The sequence below is a fragment of the Hevea brasiliensis genome, chromosome 8 (genome assembly GCF_030052815.1).
Source record: "Hevea brasiliensis isolate MT/VB/25A 57/8 chromosome 8, ASM3005281v1, whole genome shotgun sequence".
Classification (NCBI taxonomy): Eukaryota; Viridiplantae; Streptophyta; class Magnoliopsida; order Malpighiales; family Euphorbiaceae; genus Hevea; species Hevea brasiliensis.
This window is the reverse complement of record NC_079500.1, coordinates 98,532,089-98,557,107: the sequence shown is the minus strand read 5'-3', so window position 1 is coordinate 98,557,107 and position 25,019 is coordinate 98,532,089. Positions and strand designations below refer to the sequence as shown.

Here is a 25,019-nt window from a genome sequence, read left to right as displayed (position 1 = left end):
ACCTAAATTGATTTGGAGGAGAGTAGTACAATATGACTTAGAAGCATTACACATTTCTGAGGATTTAACCCAAAATCGTTTAGAGTGTAGAAAGCGAATCCATATAGCTGACCTCAAATTTTTGGGATAAAAGCTTAGTTGAGTTGAGTTGAGTTGAGTTGAGTATGAAATTTTTATTAAAAAATTTTAGAAATAAAAAGTAAAGTAAATAAAATTTAAAATAATCAATAAAAATTAAAATATTATATTATTTTATATATTAAAATTTAAAAAATAAAAATAAAAATTATTATTAATCGTACGTAAAAACAGAAACAATTATCTAATTATTATTAAAAGTGTAAATATTTCCATCGCTGGTGATTAAGACTAATAAATTTGTTTATTAGCCATTGTCAATTTGAGAATTAAATAGAGCTATCCAAGTTGTGAAAGTAAGTCTATCCCACACTAAATTTTATCGGTTTTTCTATTGAATGCAAAATTTACTCATTAAAATTTTTTAAATATGTTTATTTATTATTATTTTTTATTAATAATATAATAACTTTTTTTATATAATATTTACACTATTTTCAATGTAATATTAATATTTTTAAAAAAAATAGAAATAATAAATAAATAAATAAATTTAAAAATTTTAACAAATATAATATTACTCGTTAAGAAAAATAAATTTCATATATATATATATATATATATATATATATATTTATTTATTTATTTATTTTTTCAACTTTGTTTCTTATAATGGAATATTGCACATGCATGAAATTATAGCACAAAAATATATAAATATTAATATAAAAAATAATAAAGATTTAAGTACACGGCACGGCGGGCCAAGAAATTCTGAATTTGGTCATTTGGCGGCGGCCTACGTCGGTGAGGTAGTTGTTGTCTTTCTTTTACGAAGTAAGCGAGACTACGTAATATTATTCAGATAATATAATAATTAAATTTAAAATAAATTGAAATAAATGATGTTAAATTTTAATTAAATTTAAAATAATTTAAAATATTATAAATATTACGCGAATTCAAATATAATGATTTTTATAAGCATTTAGTGGTTGTCATTCCTTGACTTATATGTGTCAACAGCTACCCTGGGATTGGATGACTTCTGGGCCAAGCCCCTACCAGGCTTCCAACCATAATTTCTGGACTAAAGGACAAGCTTGGATGCCATTATGCAGTTAGTATCATGGGCTTAAATCAATGCGAGTCCAGAATCATATTAGTGTCACAGAACAAGTAGGATTCTTACCTAGACGTGTTCATAAATCCAAATGCGTAAAAAGACATATTTCATACGCGACCTACCAATTTTGTAAGTAAAAATTCCCCCTTGTGTTCTAATCCACAAGAATCAAGTCTGGACAAGAATGATTCAAATTAGAGTTATGATCAAGTTTAGCACTAACATCGCATTAGCCAAATTTGTTTAACATAAATCAATACATTGGGATAGAGCAATGATCACTTTGCTCCATGGGTTTTAAATACGTGCAGCCAAGTTAAAATCCTGTGTGGCTACTGTTAAGCTATTACAAATCAATCACAACCGAATTGACTATACAAAACCATAGAGCTAGGCGAGTAGGCGTATTGATAATAATCCAGATTCTCACTCGTTCACATGAAGGAAGAGTCCTAATGTTCTTAACCAAGGGAGCAATGAAATAACTATATTAATTTAGTGTTTTGATGCTCCAAGCTTTTAGAAAATTGAAAATGATATGCAGATAGAATATATATATATATATATATATATATTTTTTTTTTTTTTTTAAATTTTAATTCACTAATTGTCTTTCTGAACTAGTTAGGATCCACTATAATCTATATGGATCATTTGCTTCCATTCTGCATCTTTAAGAAAAATAAGTAAACAAGAGAGGGAAGACAGAGAAGAAGAGATTAATACAGCGTGGCATTCTAACTATTTTCTAGGAAAACAATCACAGTGGTTGTCTGCAAAATGCATAACACCATGAACACTCTTGACTCTACATAGCAAGCTTGTTGCCACTTGCCACTTGCTACTTGCCACTCTTTTAGTGCTTATCTGTTTTAAGATAATCAAACAGAAATCTAAGCAGTGAAGCTACTTGCACTGATATTAAGAAGTAGATAAATTAAAATCATCAGTAAGGTAGTACATACATCGCCTAATGATCAAGCTCAGCAGATACAAAACAGTTCATTGCATACTACATTTTGGATACCCAAAGCAACTGTACATTTCATTAGTTTTGTTAGTACAACAAGAATAACAACACAAACAACTTACATAATAACATAACTTCATTCGCTGCGAGCTCTATTGCCAAGTAAATTCACAAGTAATATACTGCATGATCTCTAATTCTTAACCACTTTCCCATCTTTCTCCACACCTACACTGAATTTTTCATACCTGAATGCCACTGGCTGCACATTACCTTCAATTGGAAATACAGTGCGCCGATTGACATAGATTGCCCACACAAATAGCACCATAAACGCAAATAATGCTCCACATCCCAGTAGCAAAAATCATCCCAGCAAGAATAGTAAAAGGACAGAATCTCCTACTATGCACTCTCAAAGTCTCATTGCTATTATCCACAGAAACATGAGGATCAACTGGTAAGGAATGCATCCAGTCGGAAAATTCCTCAACCTAAACCTCCATGAATACACAAAATATGTCTCTAATGAGTTGTTACCATTCCTTGAGCCTAAGGCCGCATAAACATCACTAACTTCCCACATATTAGACAGATCAATCGAATATGGCCTTTTATCCCTCAATTTACTTAACCTAACCTCTAATCTTTTGGAACTCGCATCATAATTAATCCAAGCCTTCAGTTTCACTCTACTCTTAACACTTACGAATACATCACTAGTATTAGAGTCACCTACATTGCCATCCATTGATGCGCCAAATTCAATATCCGGATACCCTTTCTCACTAGAAACCTCAAATGGAAATTGACCCAGAAATTTTGATGCAAAATTATAGGTACCCATAATAAGAGATATATTATCCCCATTATTACCAGAGAACTCAAACTCAAACTCCGTGGAAAACGATGACATTTTGCTGGGACTAGAACCGAGAAATTTGAAGGGATCCTTGTAAAAGAGAAGACCAGAGCTTGAGGCATGAGGGCTCGTAAGTTGCACACGAGAGCCATCATCGGAGAACTTGGCGTCTCCAAGAATAGCAATTTGGGGATCGAAGTTGGGGTTGCTAGTGACTATGGTAACAAGTGAAAGACCAGAAATGGGATATAGGGTTAGAAGATGGAAAATCACGAACAGAAAGGATAATGCAGAACTGGAAATGTGAAATGCAGCAACCATGATTTGAAGAAATTTTGGAGCGAAGACACGAATGATTCCATGGGTCGAAATTTTACAAAAATTCCATTTTTAGGGTTCTCTTCTCTGGCACGAAAGAACTGATTTGATATGATAATTAGATGCCAAGTGTCTCTTCAAAATTTGGGCGCTGGTTCAGGCCAGGCCTGATTTGGGCCACAACTTTTCACTAGGCCTAATTGACAATAGAAATGGGTTCTTCTCCCTATTTCTTTTTCATATTTTAATTATCATTTCAAATAAAAATAATTCTTAATATTTTAAATTTAGTCTTCTTAATTACTTTTTTTTTTAAATTAATAAATTATTTTATAATAAAAAGTGAAAATTATTTTCTATTATATCTCACTAATTATTACTCGATTCATTTAAACAATTATTTATTAAAAAATTTTAGCGGGTATTATTATATCACTAATAATCGGTCACATAAAAATAGGCAAAAAAAAAAAAATAAAATTTAGAAAGGAAAATATTTTTAGTCTAAGTTGGGTTGGGTTGAATTTAGAGAAAATGGAGTGTTCAAAGTAATAATTGTATCGTGACTAGAGATGAGATAAATTGTATAAAACATTAGCAAATAACAATAACGAAGAGTTTGCTCTTGATTTAGTATCTGTATTCAGCATAACACAATATTAATATATTAAAAATTTATATAACCTTAATTTTGATTAGTAAAATAATTTGAGTTAACTATTTTGAGCCTGTTAATTTAGAGCCTAAAAAATTATTCGAGTCAATCGAGTAAGTGTTATACCATATAGTGACATTTTCTTGTGCAAATCACATAGATGCAAGAAATGGGAAAACAAGTTAGGTTAAGTAACAAGGACAGCTTAGTTCATGGAAATCTTAATGTGATTTTAGGTGTGGGGCTCCCAATTCCATGGACATGAACTTGCTCCCACAAAATCATAACTTGTGCTTAATAGAAATGGATGGTTGACAGGCAAACTTACAGTCAAATGCAAAATAATGGTGGAGAAGATTCTATGCAGATTGTGTTTCAACTGAGCAAAATATTTACTCATCAGACAGTACATTTATGTTCTTCTTTTGATTATTTGGACCAATATTACAAAGTTTCAAACAGCCATAAATTTGGGGATTTTTGTTGGACAGGGTATCTTCATCATATTTGAATGGCCAGGCCCCTCCTAATTACTTTTTATTTTACCTCAATTACCTTTTTTATTGAAAAGAGAATGGCTTTTCCTTGTTTGGTTCATGATTCACCATGATTTCATAATGTATGGTATGATTTCTCTCATTATTTGTAAAGATTATTCTTAAAAAATAGTAATTTTACTGTAACTTTTTAAATCACCAATTTAATGGTTTGAAATGATTTAAATATTTCGTATTCCTATTTTATCTTTTCATGATTTATAAATTTCAATTATATCATGTTCTTTTTTATTCAGAAAACTTTTCTTATCCCTTCATTATTGTAAATGATATTTTAATAATTTTTATATTTATTTTACTATATCATATCATTTAAGAAAAGATTATGAAACCATTTTATACCATGCTATTTTTTAAAATATATTAATAATAAATAATGTTTCTGGCATTATTTTTTTTTCCTGGTTCACATTCGAATTCAAAAATTATAATATTAAAAAATAAATTTAACTCAACTCAACTCAACTAAGCCTTTATCCCAAAAATTTAGGGTCGACTATATGAATTCGCTTTTTCCACTCTGAACGATCTTGGGTTAAATCCTCAGACATGTGTAATGCTTCTAAGTCATGTTGTACTACTCTCCTCCAAGTCAATTTAGGTCTACCCCTTTTTTTTCTTTCTATTCTCTAACCTAATGTACTCTACTTGTTTAACTGGAGCTTTCGTATGTCTACGCTTCACATGACTAAACCACCTTAATTTCCATTCTCTCAACTTATCTTCAATTGGCACCACTCCTATCTTTTCTCTAATACTTTCATTACGGACTTTATCTAGTCTAGTATGGTCACTCATCCACCTTAACATTCTCATATATGTAACTCTTATCTTAGATACATACGACTCTTTCAGTGCCCAACACTCACTAAAAAATAAATTTAATTCTACTAAATTAAAATTTATTGTTAATCAAACATAATTATGCTTCTCTCTTTGAAAATTTCTCATGTTTCATCAATCAATCTCACTTCATTGGACTTAAACTCATAATATTAACCCAATTTAGAAAAAATCTCAATCAAATAAGCCTCTTGATTCATATAAATGAGTTTCACACAAAAGAGAGAAATTATGGGTCCCCAGGCAAGGAGAATCCAATTCCTTTGAGAAGAAGGACTAAGGAATTAAAATCATGCCTAATTTTTCTTTTTTTTTTTTTTTAATAAATTTTCAACCTTTTGGCAGTTTTTGTGTCCTTGATGGAGCCTATGTAGTCCAAGAAGGAGACATTTTGTACTACATATTTTCACGTTTTAAGACAATTTGTACGCTTGTGTGTCCAAAAAATTCTTAACCCTTTCGGCCTTAAGGGTAGACTTGACGCCGTTTGATTTGAAATGAAATTCTAATTAAAATTATATTAATTTAATTAAAATCAATTAAAATCGAATCGATCAGAATTAATATTCTTAATTTCATTCAATTTTAAGTTAAAATTATTTTTTTTTAATTTTATAAAAAATAAAAATTTAATAATTTATTTAATTAAAATTAACTAAAATTAAATTATTTAATTTTAATTTTCTAATTCTTAAATTAAGATCAATATGTACACATTTCTTTTTACCTTTATTTATTATAATATTTTAATTATTCTCATTCATTTCATTGAAGAATTGGGACTATATTTTTTTTTTTAAATGGCTATGAAATTAAAATTCACCATAGCTCGGCCTACTATATATAAATTATACCTAATTACCAAAGCAAATGTAGGTTTAGTTAGGTCCATATGCTTGAATAGTTGAATGTAATGGCACAATTTCCAATCCCACAATAATACATATTAATTAATGATCATGTAAAGCATAACACATGCATCTATTCCCATATTATATATAGGAAAAATTCTTATCTATTGTAGGATGTTTGTACACCTAATTAATAAAAAATTGTAAATATACATTTATCTGTGAAATTTGTCATAATTTTAGCTAATATCTTATTTATTGATTAGTGAGATATATATATTTAAGTGTAAAGAAGATCTATGTGTATTATATAAAAGAAATTAAATTCTAAGTATGCTTAATTCGTATATAAAAAAAAAATCTCCAAACCCTTTAAAAGAAATTAAAAAAAATTATGAAATTAAGTTTTGATGATTTGATATTTAGAATTTCTCAATCAAACTTGCTAGGAACTTTATAAATAGAGTTGACATGAGATAAGAATCAATCGAAGAGGGCTATATGTTCATATTAATATTAATTAATTTTTCAAAAAGTATATATGGTAGATACAATCTATTAATTTGTTCATAAAATACAATAAAATAGAATGAATCTTTGCAAGATATTATAAATTTTATTACATTGCTATAGCATGTGTGTGTGTGTATACATATATATATTCTAAGATTTAGTTCATGATGAATAATGACTTGAAATTTAAGATTGGCATGATAATTAGTCTCATAGAAATTTGTTTTTTTTTTGTAAGGATTATTACATCTTATAATTTTTTAAACAAACCATCTACTTAATTATCCTAAAAAAATACCTAATTAACTATTTGAAAAATGTGGAAAATTGACTATACTAGACACAATTATGTAGCTCATAATATATGTAACCATTTTTACATGAAAAGCAAAAGGTTAATGTACATTTGTAGGGGAAAAGTTCCATTTTCATGCTGATTTAAGGGTGTGCTTTCTAATTATTGAATAAGAAATGCATCAAATGCTTGAGTTGGTGATTAAAAATAGGATTGTGAATGCTGCAAGGTTGAGGCCATGTGAAAAAAAGAGATATCATCAAATGGGTAAGAGAGATTACTATAGAATGTTGGGTGTCATGTGCTAGCTAGCTAGGATTGATCACAAAAAAGAGACTTTATTTGAAAATTAGGGCAAGGTTTAAAGGACTTTTTTTTTAGCTTTCTCACCACATGTGGATGATTCTTTGACTTTGGGACACTCAATCTGAGGCCCAAAGTGGAAAAAGAACTCCTTGAATATCATCTTGCACTGCCTTGGATTCTAATTAAAGTCTTCAAACCATGTGATTTGGATTCTTGACCCAGGGCCACACAAGCATGAAACATGGCCATGCTAGTCTGTTTAAGGACTTTTTGACTCAACATTCATAGCTTTTAGGGATGGCTAATTAGGCAAGCAGAAAGTAACATCAACACATGTTATAGGCTGAGCCAGAAAACTATAAAAACTTGCATTTTTTCTGCAATTAATTTTAGTGTTTTAAGTCATTTCTATGAGTACAGAAGCAAAAAGAAGAAGAAGAGGAGGAGGAAAAAAAAAGCTACTTTTTGAAAAGGTGAAATCAATTTGTTGGAAGTATGTAATGATCTAAAGTTTCCAGAAATGGGGCAATTAGGTTCCTGTCAATGCCTGTTGAAATTATTGTATTCACTACATATGGGGTCACTGTTTTATCAAATAGCTAGCTTCCACTTGATTATATTGTTAATGATGATTCTTGATTCATTCAAAGAAAAAAAAAAAAAAAACTCAAACCTATTTACAAGAGACAAAATATATGTGTATGTAAGCAAAAAATAAGCTGCAAAAGAGAGGGGAAGAAAAGAATCCCTTCACTCAAATTCCCCAAAGAATTGCTTCATTAATTTGCATGTTTTATAGAAAATAATAAGGTGTAGTGCAAAATGTGTAGGCAGGAGGGAGGTGGGTGGGTGTAGGTGTGTGAAATAAGTGCCCAAGAACCTCCACCATAGATAACATATTGATTCCACCTCCATACTAATTGCTTGAAAATAACTGATATTTTTTTTTTAAAGAAAGAAAAATAAGATCCTAGCTCAAAAGATATATAATTTATTGTTTTCACATGTTTCTGAAACATGGAATTATGTATAAATTCTTGGTTTAATTTCACCTTTCTCAGCTTAAAACATTAGTAGTGTATGTGTGTGGGGAATTAATTAGTAATTACTTTACATTCATTCACAACTGTAAATTTACATCAAGAATAAGTAGAGCGTACCTTCTTGGAACTGATCTCTCCATTTCTTAGTGAATTTGTATTCTTATCCAGTGAATTCATGTGGGATTTTGGGTTTCCAAGTTGCAGGGTTTCATTTACATATATAATTTATTCTTTTAAAAAAGATATACACATCAAGAATTGATAAAGTTGTTCACATGATGCAATATTGATTGGAGATTTTCGCAAGATTATTTTAAAAAATTAATTGAAAAAGAAACCCATAATTAAAGTTTCATACATGAAAATTAAAGCACAGCTCAACCAAAGAACATGTAAACAAAACAAAGGTAAAAATTATGTGTATATAACTTACTCATCTATCAGTATTTGCACTGTATTCTCTTCATATACTTCGATACTGGGTTGTTCTCCGGCAGTTTTGGCTTCAGATACAAGGTGATAAGCTGGTGGTGACGGTTGTGGTGGTGGTGATGCATGACAAGAGCGAGGTACTGCACCACCATGAAAACCCCATGTTTATAGAAGCTACCAAAGGAGGAATCCAAAGGGATAGCATGATCCAAAAGATTGAATTATGGGAGAGCTAAGTTTAGGATCAATGCGATCCCTTTGGATGTCTCCTCTAGTTGCAGTAGTAGAAAACCAACAAGCAAATATCTTTAAACTCTCTCTCTCTCTCCCTCGCTCTCTCTCTCTCCATTTTCTCTTTAGTGTAGAGGAAAGTGGGTAGAGGGGGAGCGTTCAATATAAAAGAGACTAAGTGCTCTAAAAATGACTAAAATTTAAAATTTCTTTTTTTCAATTATTATAATTATTTTTCATTATTTTAAATTATATTAATTATGAATTTTTTTTATTTAAACTCAATCTACTATAAATTTAATATATAAAATATATGATGTGATTTCTTTATTAAATATATGAATCTCACATAGTTGTATTCTGATCTATAATAAATCCGATTTAGACAAGAAATAATTCCTAGAGAAGGTGTTGTTGGGAGAAGGTGTTGTTGGGAGAAGTAGCCTCAAATTCAAAGGATTTTTTTTTTATAAATTGTAAAATGAATATAAAAGAATATTTTAATAAATAAAAAAATATTTAATTACTATTCCTTTAGATATAACAATTATTCATGAGGAAATGTTTTTGCAAATTAAATTTATTTATTTATTTATTTATTTGAAGATCCCATTCTTTAACAAACAAGACACATGGAAAAGGTTATAGCAGAAGTGGATCAGTTATCTCTTCTGAGAAATACCCCCAACAAGTTGGGTGGCAATATTTATTAATTTTTATTTTATTGTTTGCTTATTTTTATGAATGTCAAGTGGTCCATTCCATGTTCCCTTTCTTATGCTAAGTCCACAAGGAATACATTCCCAATTTCCCTTTACATTAAAAAAATATATATATACAATATGGTTTACATAGTCAAAGAGATGGACTGCAATGTGTGACACACATAATCATTATTAATTTTAATCTTACTTCTTAAATGCTTTGGATCCACTAAAGATATAGTTTTAGGTCAATCATATTATCATATATATCATTCCTTCGTATGATGAAACACATATATAAAATAAGTGGTTGTTAAATATATTTTGTTATCATGGGTTGCAAACTCAAGTAGAATTAGAGGTTTGTAAGATTTGAATAAAAATAATAATTAATAAACTCAAGTCACAATGATGTTTTCCTCCTATGTAAGAAATTTCTAATCATTAAATTAAATAAAATACTCAAATAATTTCTTAGAATTAGTCGTCATTTTCATGTAGGTAAAAGTGATTTAGGAAAGGGGAAGGTGCCATAATTTCATCACTTGATTGAGGTTGCTAATCCCAAAACATACTGCATTTCACCGCATAATGACCTTTTATCAGCAATATTAAACAATTCTAAAAAATGTATAGTAGAAGATCATGTAATGTAATTAATTATATAATGTAATTAAAATTATAATATAATATAATATAATTATCATTATATTTTTTTTGTAGTTATAAAATATAATATAATGATAATTCTTATTTTAATATTTAATTTATTTATAACGTCAATAATAAATAGTAATAATTGTAGTGATTGATAGTTGAGTGATAGTAGTAGTAATAGCTGTAGTTAGCTGGTAGTGGTGGTGGTGGCAAAATGAAGTAGTGGTAGCAAAATCAAGTAGCGGTGGCGGTGATGGCTAGGTGGTCATAAAGGTAAAAATATTTAAATGGTGATGATGGTAGTTAAGTGATGGTGGTTGTGACAGAATAAGAGTAGTGGTAGTAGTAGCAATGATATAGTAATAATATTGGTAATAAATAAAAAAATCAAAATAAGTAATAATGTAATTACATTACTTTGAATATAATTAATTACGTTACGTAATTTTCATTCTATTATGTCAATTTTTTTTAATGCCAAACATAGTCTTATTTATTTATTTATTTTACAGAGAATATATAAACAATATATAAAGACAATACACATTTCTTAATAAAATCATGATAATTTTATAAAAAATATCAATCATATACATATAAAGAATAGAAACAACACACACCCTTTAATAAAACTATGTTATTTTTGTCAAGACATATTAAATTATATATCCTATATAAAATATTTACAAATGATGCGAGATTCCGAAAGAGCAGCTCTCATGCGCAAAGACACCCGAAATATAGCATGCAACACCATATCGCACAAGCACAATTTTGGCCTTTTCAGAAAAAGAAAACACACAAGAGGACAAGGATAATACACAGTCTTAATAATATTATGAAAATTTTATTAAGACATGCTAAGTTATGTATCTTATACACATATATTTTTCATAAGTGATGTAAAATTTCAAAAGACTAATATATATCTTTATTCTAATTTTACTAATTAAATTTAAATTTTAAGATTATATATATCATAAAGCTATATATATATATTGTAAAATTTATAATATTAATATGAATAATTTATATTTAATGAGGAAATAAATGTAATGATTTGTGAAAATTAATTAATTGTGATATTCTATTAATTTATTGAATTGAAAAATAAAACTTTAAAATTGTGATAGTTAAAATGGTGGAATTATGATGTTTTTGGTAAGCAGTCAACGGGTGGACAATCACTGATGAAAATTACAAAGAGAACTTTCAATATGAGTATATGATTGCTAGTGCCGACCAAAAAGGGCAGTAATTTTTTTATACAAATTAATGAAAAAAGCCAATAAGTTGGTAACTCATTGATAGATTAGAAAAATCTTTAGGTTAAACAACGTGTGTCACGAATTATAACTGTGGGTATCATGGGCCATTATCTATGAATATGTATATATATATATAGGAATTTTGATTTTTATATAAATATAAATATTTATCTTTTATTTTGATATGTCATTTTGATTATATGTACATGTTCTTTTACTCTACTTTCAAAAAATCTTATATTTCTAAAAAATTGGAAAAGAAATGCAACAATTAAAAAATACTATAAAGACATGTTTTGTAATGAGAAAAAAAGAAAAAATATAGAAAAAAAGTAATTTTCTTATTTTATTAGAAAAAATAGGGATAAAAAATTAAAAGTTTAATTCTTTGTTTTGTATAAAATGGAAAAGAGAAGAAAAAAAAAAGTGAGAATTTATGTAAAATGTTGATCTATTTTGTTTTCCACCCAAATTGGGTGGAAAATAGTATAATACAATGTTAATTTTTTTTGTGTCTTTTTTACTTCTCATAGTTATTTTTTAATATAATTTTTTTAATTCGATATAAGCATAATAATAAAAATATAATAATTTTCGTTCCTCTATTTTTTTTTCCATCAAAATATTAAAAATAAACAAATAACTTCATTTCCTTTCTTTTTCCTAAAAAAAAATTGTAAGAAAAATAATAATTTTTCTTTTTATAGAAATTTTACTTTCCTTATGATTCTACTCACTTTTTTTTTTCTCCAATTTACTTTCTGCAAATAAGCAATTATCTATCCAAACCTAAAATAAACGGATTTAAACATAAATTCTGAAGTTGAATTCTCAATCCTTTATATGTATTATATGAGATTTTAGAGAGTGCTAAAATATATTAGCTAGAATCCTTGTGAATAAAGATATGTATGATCATTGAGATTGAATGGGAACAGGATAAAAAGAAGTACTTTCCATGTGTGCCTTATATTCAATAAAAAATTTTATAAATAAATAAATAAATATTTGAGGAGATTATTTTTTCCTTTTTTTCTTAAAAAAAAAAAAAAAAAAGAAATGGGTTGGTAGCCATGTAGCTAAGGGCACGCTTCTATTTTTGATGTAGCAATATCATACAAATGCTTCATAAAATTGGCAATGGAATAAATTCTATTAAATCTTAGCTTTCCATCACCTTCTTGTTCCTAGCATAAATACAAATCACATCTTGTTGGTTGTTTTTTTTTTTTTTTTTTTTTTTTTTTGGCACATACACATCTTGTTGGTTTCTTATAACTAGAAAAGTGATGGGAGAAGGCAAGCAAGCTAGTTCCAAGCTAATGTTTTTGTATGTATAGCCAGCTTGAAGAGAATTTGAAGTAAGGAAACAGAAGCTATATCAATGGTGATTGATTAGCTACAGCAACAAGGCATCAGAACAAGTTATATGAGCCATTGGATGGAAGAGCCATGATCTCTAAATTTCCAAGTTGACCACTTTAGATTATGATGTATGGTGCTAGATCTTGTCCACACTAGTGAAGCATAAATGGACCACAAGCACAGTGCAGGGCTTTCTATGGTGCTCTACAGACCCCACCACCATATGTTTACTTTACACTTTCTCCCTCTCACTCTCACGTAGATAGTGGGGTAATATATATTGTGGTTGGCTGATTCTGTCCAATATACAGTATTTTGAAAGGAGGATTTTTGGTTGTATCTTGGCTTGTATCCATCACAAGGGAGCATATGTGAGAACCCATGTTCCTTCTTTGCAGGACATGAATTTTATATCCACGCAGTGGTTGTTACCCATCTGATACTCCACAAAAACCTTCAAGGGAACCCTGCCGTATTCTTGCATATTGGATAAACTAACCTTCCACACACGGTTCTTTCTTGTTTGGATTCAATGTTAGAAATGGACTCTTCAGCTCAATGGGTACTTATGATGATATGTCACCTATTATTATTATTATTATTATTATTATTATTTCTTTCTGCATTTTCCATGATCATATCCTAGTGAGGCAGCAGGAACAGCAGCAGCAGCAGCAGCTAGCTAGCACTCATATGTATATGTGTATGTGCATATATAGTGAAAACCCTTATTGATGATAAATTGTATTTTCTTCTCATTGTTTTCCTTTTCAAATTTTTTTGGTTTCTTTCTTTTGTATCATTTGACATTATCATTTGGTGGTCCTACTGTGTTTTACCCTCTTACAACTATTTCTTCATTGGATGTTTCAAAGGCAATGGACCACAACTTCTGGCATCATTCTTTATTATCAGATGGAAAAAAAAAAAAGAAAGGAAAAAATAAATTAATGTTCTGCCTCTATATTTGGATCAAGAGTTGTGGACAAGAACTAAAAATTCATATAGATAAGTGTACATATTATTGATATTATATATATATATATATATATATATATAATTTTGCTGTAGTCTTGCATCTTGATTTCCATGGTAGTATATGCTGGTCTAGGAGTACTAACATTTTAACCTGCAATTGCCAGGCCTTATCTTCCTGGTGTCTTGCACCAAAAGTCTTCCTTTCAAGTTGATAAAAAAATATGGGATGCAATAACTTTGTACAGCCAAGTGAAGAAGACTACTAGCCTTTTGGGATCAGCTAAAGTAATGCGGTAACTTATATGTGGCAGAAAGAGCAATATGTGTTCATGCATGAATGCTTCAATTAGTAAAATCTTGTTCATTTGATTCGAATTGAAATTTGAATTCAAAAATTTATAATTCTGTAATTTTTAATACTATTATGCTAAAAATTCATCGGATTTATTTAATCGGTACAATTATAATTAATTAGTTAGGGTGAAATCATGAGTTGAACATATGTAAAAAAATGAAGTTCAAAATTCAAAATAGGCATGCTGGGATCTGCAATTTTCTAGGTCTGAAAATGTTATAGATCATTCAATGCTACAACTTGTGGAGAGAACAAAACAAATAGAAAAAGAAAGATGCCCTAGGGTTTTAATTATTGGAAATTGAAAAACCCTAATGATGTAAATGACTAGTTATCAGAAGAACAGTTTCACTAGCAGTTGCAGATGAATTTTCAATGTCTCATGGACCCAATTAGGAGGGTCTTGTTAGGACCATTCAATAAGTGCTAAGGACACACACTTACCCCACCAATCTGGCCCTACTCCTAATTTGTTTGGAGTGACTTCCATATAGCTTTCAATCAGGTGTGCAAGTGTAGGAAGTGGGACATGAATTAATGCTATATTATTTGTATTTAAACATCTTAATTTGAATTTGACTTGTAATTTGCTTAGTTAGAGCATGCTTCCATAGAAGATTTATATTAGAGAAAGAATTTTTTTTTATATAATTGATTTTAACTGTGACTCAAATTCAAAATTTCACAGTCTTAAATATAAAACTGATATTTAAACTTATATTTATAAAAATTTGAATTTTTAAATTTATGAGTTGAGTGTGAAGGATAAATTCTTAAATTCACTTGAAGTAACACATAGTTTTAATTAATACGTGGGTTGGTCTGAAAATTTCCTCGATAATACAAAAAGAAAAGCTTTTGAATTGAATTATTTTAATTAATTAGTTAATTAAGAAGCCATAATCATATGAAAGTTTGTGTTAATGTGATGAAATGGATGGAAGTTAAAATACAATCCTATATTGATTTCTTCTTGTTATTTTTGAGGCATGGGTTTTCTCCTTTCCCTTTCACATAGATGTTTGGTACCACCAAGTCCTATAGTTGCCACAAAAACATTCTTCCTAGCCTCTGGCTTTCAAGAACTGATGTCTCTATGTTTTTCAATTTACAAAGGATTCTTCAAATCTGAGTCATGTTAAAGGAGAGAGTGAGAGATCATTGCCAGCCACAAATCACAAACGCATTGGCGGGGCATCTATGCATGGTCGCCCATAAAAAGGTGATAACTGGCCCTTTGATGCACCTAATTTTGATGCGTGTGGTCCTTTCTTTAAATTTGGGTCTTCTTTTTTCTCTTTCGCTTTTCGAGATTATGGGTTACGGGGGAATTACTTGGCCCATGCACTTTGGTTGGTTGGAAATCATGCATGTGTGGTTATATATTTTGCTTAGTTCCCTCATCTATTGCTTTGGTTATGCCTAAAGTAATGAGCTCTTTCTTTCTTTCTTTCTTTCTTTCTTTGCCTTTTGATCTCTTCTTCGTCTTTAAGAAATTATATGCTTCCTTTGCCTGTAAAAGTTTGTGCAAATATCAGAAAAGGAAAAGATTTTGAGAGCGAAGTGAAGCCTTGGACCACTTGATTGAGACAGATTCTTTAGTTTTTGTTTCTTACAATTAGGATATTCTAGGTCAGGTTTTACACATTGAGGCTCTGTTCGATAATATTAGTTGTTCTATTAGTTGTTAGTTGTCTTAATAATTGTAATTATTTTACTTAATGTTAGCTGTTAGATATTAGTTGTTGATTAACTATTTATATAACTGTTAAATACTATGTCACCGAACAGTATAGATAAGAAAAATATAGTCAAAATATTAAATATTACCTTAAAAACTGTTGCTAAACAGGGTCAAAGACTAAATATTTTTTTAAACGATTTTAAGGGTGTATTTTTTTATATCGATTTAGTATGTTCAAAGTAAATATATTTTGACCATGATTAAAACATTAAATGCTACCATAAAAATTGTTAGCCGAGCAAAATTTAAGACCAAATGTTTTCTTTAAATGATTTTAAAATTGTATTTTTCCATGTCTACATTGTATATTCAAGGTGAATATCATTGAGATTTTGTAGTTTTTGATATGTACATCCTTCAATATCTAATTCCTTGTATATATATATATATATACACACACACATAGTAAAGAAATTGTGACTTATTATGCTACAAAAACTCTTGCATTATTGCAAGAGCCAATTAAGTATCCAGCATCTCTTTTAAGAAAGAGATAATTATTATAATAAAAGCCAGTTTGGGATGAACTGTGAAATTCAAATTGATGTTATTATCAAAAGAAATTGTAATTCAGACAGGTGGTTAGAGGGAACAATCGAAAATTAATAGCTTCCATAAACGATGAGACAAGGAAGACAATCAAACAACTCAGCACCTTAATTAAGTGAGATGAATTATAGACTCGTCCATTAATCTTGTTCCTTCCCTCAGCTGAAAGAGACTTCCACAATTTCATGTCTGGGCATTTAAGCTATAATAGTGATAAGATAGCTAATGCATTTTGGAGACAATGAAATGAAAAGGAAAGTCAGTGACATGCAATGAATGCTGGTTACCCATTTCTTCTTTTTTATTAAGGTTTTGATTGATATATTACTATTATTGAAATATATATATATTTTTAAATATATTTTAAATTATATATGTATATAATTAACAATTTATTTATTAAACAATTATATTTTAAATTAGCTTTTCAAAAATTAAAAATTGTACTATTGAAAGTTGAAATTTTTAACTTTTTTTTAATAACTACTCACCATTAATAATTAATTTCAGCTAACTTTTTCTTTTAATAGTAAAATGTTTAATTTAGCTTTCATATTTATTGGAGAAGTTCAATTTAATTTATTTTTAATTTTTTATTTAAATTAACTCAAAATTTTCAATTTAAATTTAATTTAGCTCAAAAATTAAAATTTATAGATAAAATTTCTTGATTTCTTAATTTAAATAAAAAAATTAAGAAGTTCAATTTCTCTATTTTTGAGACTAAATTTTTTATTTTTTTAATTTAATTTTAAAAATTAAAGAGTTCAATTTTTTTTATTAAATTGAGTTTAAATTAAAATTTTAAGTCAAATTGAATAAAAAGTTAAAAATATTTTAAACTTTTTTTACACTACCATTACAATTGGGACATGAGATGTGAGGTACAAGAGGATAAGAGAGACTTATTTAAAATGGGCTTCATAAACTGGGCCTAATTTCTTTTCAGAAAATGTTAAACTTGTGAATGTAATAGGGAAAATACATTTTTCACAATGGCCAACATGGGCTTGGGCCAGTGCACATGTGGGTCTTCACAATTACAACTATACATTAAATGTGTTATCAAAAACCTATGATTTCTTGTTTTAAGTGATTTTTGTATTTTAAAAACTAAATTAAATATAGATTTTGTCATTTCTTTTGTCAAATAGACTTCAATTAATAATATAATTAATCTTTCCTTTTGAACTGAAATTAAGAATTCAACTTTTAATGTTTATTATTCTTCAAAGAGGAGTATATATATATATATATATATATATATATATATATATATATATATATATATATATATATATATACTAATAGGAAATATTAAAAAATAAATTAAAATTAAATTTAATAAAATTTAATCATAAAATATTAAAATAATAAAATAATTTTTTAAATTTTTTTTTAATAATATTTAAAATAATATTTTTTTCTTAAAAAACAATTTTTACCCTCTAATTTTAATATCAAACAGACACATATTGAAATTAACTTAACCCTTATTTAGAATGTCAAATTTTACAAGAATTTAATTTAATTATTTTTTTAATTATCATGTTTAGATTTAAAAAATTAAATTTTTTTAAAGTAAATTTTTTTTATTTTTAAAAGAATAAAAATAAATATAATTTTTTGAAAATTTAATTAAATTTTTTTATTAGAAAAGATTTATTTCAAAGGAAACAGTATATTTATAAGAGAGAATTTTAATATAATTTCATTAACAATTATATTAAAATCAATAAATTTTAATTAACCATATTAAAACTCTAATAAAAATAAATAAAATATAATTTTTAATGTTATGAATTATATTAAAACTTTAATAAAAATAAATAAAATATAATTTTTAATCTACTTATATGAAAGAGATTTATTATGAATAAAAAATATTTTTAATAAAAAAATTTCTCCATTTATAGGAATGGATACTCACCTTGCGTCGGTGATACAGAATCTTCCATTACTAGTATCGATGATTTGGCCGAATAACAAACTAAGGGTAAATCCGTCAGAAAATTACGATTCCAATATTTTCACAAACTTTCAAACTCTTGGGCGGTTTCTCTGGCCTGCCAATAACAGAACCCACTTGCAACCCAACAACTTCTCTTTATTTACGACATAACGTAACACATACTTCCAGCAAATCCACCCAATTGTGAGGGTGAATGCGTAATTTAAATACTCTAATTCGGTCCCACTTTCCACCAAAGTATAAAAAGCTAATCCGAGTCAACCGAAGTCAACGAGGAGAATTGAGACAGAAGAACAAACGGCGCCGTATAAGGGGCAAAACTGGGGACAAGGGGGGGATTTTATAAAAGTTCCGTACAAAATGGGAAAAATGAAAGGCGAGACATTGGCCTGAAGAGAAAAAAAAAAACTTCCTCGTTCCTAGTGTGGCCAGTTGCTGTTAGGCAGGTAGGTACATAGAAACACACAAAGGAAAATGCAAAACCCAACTGAGGGTGATACAATGATGAAGGAGGACGACAGCAAGACCCCTTTTTCCCGTTCGCCAACCGCGGATGACTCGGAAGTCGGGGGTGCTGCTCAGTCGGTGGAACTTGGGGGTGGTGCTGGTGGGTCCGGAGGCGGTGGTAGTAGTGGTGGTGGTGGTGTTGTGAGTAGTAGAGTTAAGGGACCTTGGTCGCCTGATGAAGACGCGATTTTGACTCAGCTGGTGAGTAAGTTTGGTGCTAGGAATTGGAGCTTGATCGCCCGGGGAATTCCTGGTCGTTCTGGGAAATCTTGTAGGCTTAGATGGTGTAACCAGCTAGACCCTTGCCTCAAGCGAAAGCCTTTCACAGGTAAATATAATCCCTTTGCTTTGTGTGTTCATGGGTCTATTTTGGTTTTTGTGGTTTTGGTTTTTGAAGGGTTTTGGTTTTTGAAGGGTTTTGTGGGATTGATCTGATAGGAGTTTTGTGGAGTTAATTATTGAATTTATGTTAATACATTGTGGTTATTTTGTTTTTGGATAGATGTTTGGTTTGGTGTTTGTTTTAATTAATATTGTGATAGCATTAGTAGAAACAGAGGGGATAAAAATCACTGATTTCTAGCATTCATCATGGTCCAACTATTGAGTTGTTAGATAGCTTTTCTGTTTCTTTGAGCACGAAATTGGAATAGATGCATTCAAGTGTCTGTTGGCTTTAGAAAGAGGCCCTCTTGTAGGGCTAATTATGATTTTGGACTAGGTTTACAAATTGCATATCTGATGATCCAATTACATCCCATACTCAATTTTCTTGTCTTACTTATAAATGACTGAAAGATCAAGTCTTTCTTATGCCTGCATCAATATGAAACATGAAAAAGGTTATTATTTTCTTATAGAAGATAATTAAAAGATCAGGCTTAGCATTTTGCGACGCCAATAACCAGGTAGACAAGATGAGCCATAGTTCTACACAAGCAGCATGTGTTTAGTTCTTGAAAGAATCATTAGGTGGCATCACATTCCTGGCAGAATGCTATGGCTTACACTTTATTTTTATTGTTTGTCCATACATTCTTCTGTGTTGTGAAGGTCCAAATGGTACTGCATGCTAGAAAAATGAGGTTTGGTAACAAATGAATTGGCTTATAATCATGACCTCTGACAAGCACCACTTTTAGCATTTTTTGTTTCTAGCTAGGAGTTTTTAAGTTATTTAAAGAACGATTAGGTGATGTGCATTATGCGATAGAATGTAGTGGTTACACTTGTTTTTTTTTTTTAACATTCTTCTGTAATGCTAATTTTTATGTGAAACAGTACAATGCTTAACAATTTGTTCCATCAGTTATGGATAGTAAAGATATAGGTAGGTTATGTGTAGATAGTTGATGGTCTTGGATATGAGTTGGAGCCATAATCGGAAAGAGAACTGATTATGAAAGAATATCAACTAGTAGGATGTATCCTGAAGTCCATATTCTGGAGAAAATGGTTTTGTATAAGGATGATTCGTTTCCTTTTTGAGTAGTTCATGATCATTCTGAAAGAGAATCCAAGTGGACACAACAAAACACACCTATGCAAGGGTATTGATATATGCTTGGCTTTGTTATTGGCTCATTGCTGCATCCAGCAATTGCTTTCCTAATGATGTTTTCTCATGTGATGATAGCTGATGCAACGTGTAGAGATCAGGACACGAACAAATATCTCAAGAAAATAAAATAATACAACTCTCAAGCACACAGACAATTGATGGAAAAGCAAGATAGCTTTATTGAAAATCTGGGGAAAATTGATAAGGACTACAATGTAGCTAATGATGTATTTATGGAGTTTAAAAATCGTAAACTAGTTAGGAATAAGTTTTAGAGACCTAATTTAAATAGAAATAATTTTTTAAAGTCCTAAACTCAGTAGCAAATAAACTATAGGTAATTAGGAATCTAAATACATCAGAAAATGAAGTCCCAGCTGAAGTAGGATTACATTTTGCGTCTCCACCGATCAATACACACCCTAATCTGTAAAATTGGTCTCTGGCATGCCTTGCCCGTTTAGATTGCGCAAGTTTGTGCAGGAACCCAAATTAAGCCCCTCTTGTCACACACCCTTGGTGTGTAGTCTTTGGCCCATATTTGATCAATAGCATTGTTGAAATTTCATGACTTTTGTGGGATCTATAAAGTTTAAAATAAGAGAAGCATGTCTAAATCTAAAGTAATTAAGAAACTTATTATGGGAGATTTCATTCATTAAGTTGTTACTTGCATTGTATTTCACTCTTTTCATATATGGGCATATCTGATGCTTTTTTTTTTTTTTAAATTATTCTCAATCAAGAAATAAATCATCCAACCATGAAGCTTTTGGAAATTGTTTAAAATATACTTCTTCAATTGCATGCTAATTGTAAGCTTAATGACAAACTCTTAATTTTTTAATTCACTGTTTTGTTTTCTCATTTAATGAGAACACAGTTTTTCTTTGGACAAATATTTTTAATATCACAAATTCTTAGCACTTCTCTCTCTCTTTCTCTCTCTCTCTCTCTCTCTCACACACACACACACACACACACACACACACGATGTGCTCGGTCTTCTGTCTATTGTTGTTAAAGTCAAGCTGAACGATGCCTTATTTGTAGAGCTTGATGTTTGCAACACAATATGACCAGAAATTATCAGCAAATGTTTACTCTTGCAACTATCTTGACTCGTGGAATTTTCTGCTTGTTATTTCTGTGTTCTTTTATAAAAAATCATGTGACAGTTATCACTGATCAGAATGATTGGCTTACTTTTGGTCCATAATTGGCACTAACCTCTACACAAGCATGCCATAAATATTGGATATGGGTATTATCCATTAGAAATCCTTCCCTTTTTCGCATGGAAAGAATGCAGTGTATAAGGCTGTTGAGAATAATAATCACGTGTGTGTATGTGAGAACATCTAGCTTATGCATGAAAGTGATGTGATGCATAAGGAATGATAATGCTTTGAGTATGAGACTTTTCAAGATGGGGAATGTTTTGATATAGCATGATTTCATATATTTATTTGTTATTAATAGAAATAGATAGTGGAAGTTGTATAGCAATATTTATGTCATCACCATCAGCCCATCACCAATGCCATCAGGTTGGAAAATCTCTCTTCTTGCTTCATTTTTTCTGATATCAACCAATTGCTCAGTTGATAGGTTGCTGAATGAACTTGCTAATTGGTGTTCTTCATTTTCATAAGATTTTTTTTTTGACAAAAAAAAGGAGGGCATGAAATTAAGCTTCAAGTTCCTCTCTTTTTTTTTTTTTTTTTTTTTTAATTTTGACTACTAAATTTCAACACAGGTAATTTTCATCATGCAAGCTGTGAGATTTAGGCAACCAATAAATCTGAACCCAAATAATAAATGGAATGAAAAGGAACAGGGTAGAGATCTTTTTTCTGTTGTTAGTGCCAGATATAATCTGGCTGGAATTTGTCTGATATTTTGCTTATTATTGAAAGATACAAAAGGGTTTGGTCATTTTTGTTAGGTTCATAAGTGTAATTTCTCTCTTCTTCCACCCTTTGACCCCTTGCTTGATAGTGGTTAGTCATGTCAGATGCCTACTCTTATGTCTGCTTTCTGGTTAATAAAAACTATGGTATTTTGGAGGCTGGAACTATGCCTAATGTGATGAAAATTAGCATTATGCAGTTCAAGTGCAGTAATATCTGAGTGTGAAAATTGGATAAAAGAGCCTGGCCGTAATATCTTGTGTCTGATAGTTCTATGAAAAATGAAATAATTATATGGGATGGGAGCTATGCTTTACCTAGATACAAAGTGGTTGGCCTCAGAAGCAGGCTCCACACGAAATTGAGTCTAGTGGGAGCATGCTCCCATACTGGGGAATAATTTCTCCTAAGAAAATGGTTGAACTTGGATTACTGTATTTTCTTTGTATATGCTGCTTGTTTTAGATCTTGTTACTTGAAAATTACTCTATGAATTTGGTGGATAGATTGGATAAATGGTTGATTTCTTATATTTATTGATATGAGTTTCTACATATTTTCTATTTATTTGTGCACTCAATAATAATAATCATACGTGTGATGGACATGTTATGCATTTGACAGATGAGGAGGATCGTATTATAATTTCAGCCCATGCCATCCATGGAAACAAATGGGCAGCAATTGCAAGGCTTCTGTCTGGTAGAACAGATAATGCAATCAAGAATCACTGGAATTCTACTCTAAGGCGCAGATGTATGGATCACAGGAGGTTTAAACCAGGACCTAATTATGCAATGGAAGATGCAAGCCGTGATAAAACTAAGGCATCATCAGAAGAAACCCTGTCAGTTGGTGATGTCAATTCTTTCAAGCTCTCTGAAGGAACAGATGGCACAATAGATGACCAACCTAGCCAGCAAGAAGATAAAGCTCAAAAACACAAGGTTCCTCAAACAAATGATTTTGATTTTGCTGCTGAACCACAAGTACATCATACCCTTCCTCGTCCTAAGGCACGTGTTAGTGCATTTAGTGTTTATAATCCTCCTAGTGGCCCAAAAATTGGCTCTGCGTATTCAAGGACAATTCCAACTCAGGGTCCTCTGGTTCAATCTTCAAAAACAGACTTTGGAGTCTGCAAATTCCTTGAAGATATTCATGTTGATCCTATGGTTCCTTTGCGATGTGGGTATGGTTGTTGTGCAACACCAAGTAGGGGCCATCTTCAGAGCTCATTGTTGGGGCCCGAGTTTGTTGAATATGAGGAGCTTCCCGCTTTCTCAAGTCAAGAATTAATTTCAATTGCTACAGATTTGAACAATATTGCATGGATCAAGAGAAGCCTTGAGAATAATAGCAGTGTGATATCTGGCAATAATGCAAGCTTTAGAATGTCTCAAGGGGCTTCTGTTGGCTCACAAATGGGAATTCCAGAACAGAACTTAAGAAACGGGCATATGCCCTATGAGGAGGGAACAAACAAATTGATGGGCATGATGACAGATACCTTATCAGCATCTGCCTGTGCAACCTTTTGCAATGCAAGCTGAAGTGGAGAGCTTGACCTGAACTTATAGATGCTTCTTTTGTGATTTGCTTTTTGGGGAAATAGTATAGAATCAAAATTACAATATTGTTACAATTGTCTGCATGGTTATAGAAGTTTAAGAATATGATTTTGTGAAGAGGCTCCTTAACTGTCAGCAAAGAGATGATGCCATTTTGTTAACATTCTGCTTCTAAAAAATGTATTAAGAATTGATTAGTTAAGGATTGAAATTTATTTATGCAAGTTATTCCAGCGCTCACATTTTAAGTCCTGATAATCTACTACATTTGATTTCTCCGTCCATTACAGGCCATAAATCTTGTTCTGTTCTATATATGCCATAAGTAATTTACTTGAGCAAGCAAAAGTAGTTTAGGACTCGGTCAATGAACAAGCTTTTCCAGTGGTTGTGTTGAAGAAATGTTTGTTCCATGTGTTGTTCAAAGGTTTATTCCAATTTCCAGGCTACTTTTGCTGAAGTTATGCTGAATGGGAGTCACTAAATTTCTTTTTTCTTTTCACGTGATAAAGGTGAATGAATGCAAAGGATTTTGAATTCCCATCTTCCTTCATTACTCAGGTAGATACCCGACTAATAAATTATCTACCCACCCAAATATGAATGTTCAGCTTCACCCAGCCCAAAATTCAATTTAATCCATCATATATGGATTCAAGTCACACTCAGCCGATTGTTGCAGCTAACGGATTTTTCAATGGCAAAGCCAAAGATGTATGGATTGTATACCCACTTTCCTGATAATAGTCCAACATCTGTGGGAAAACCAGAAACTGGGTTCATCCTCAATTCTCA

The 25,019-nt window shown here is 30.2% G+C and overlaps 1 protein-coding gene and 1 pseudogene across 1 annotated transcript; one reads left to right on the top strand and one right to left on the bottom strand.

The window, feature by feature from the left end:
- Positions 1-1,811: 1,811 nt before the first annotated feature.
- LOC110664307 (L-type lectin-domain containing receptor kinase IV.3) lies at positions 1,812-3,520 on the bottom strand. The gene is given in 4 exon segments (XM_021823928.2): positions 1,812-2,071; positions 2,297-2,529; positions 2,531-2,652; positions 2,655-3,520. Coding segments are annotated over 3 exon segments (987 nt in total). The 5' UTR covers positions 3,358-3,520; the 3' UTR covers positions 1,812-2,071; positions 2,297-2,367.
- A 15,550-nt stretch (positions 3,521-19,070) lies between these two features.
- On the top strand, positions 19,071-24,464 carry LOC110664306 (transcription factor MYB1-like; annotated as a pseudogene).
- The last annotated feature ends 555 nt before the right edge of the window (positions 24,465-25,019 follow it).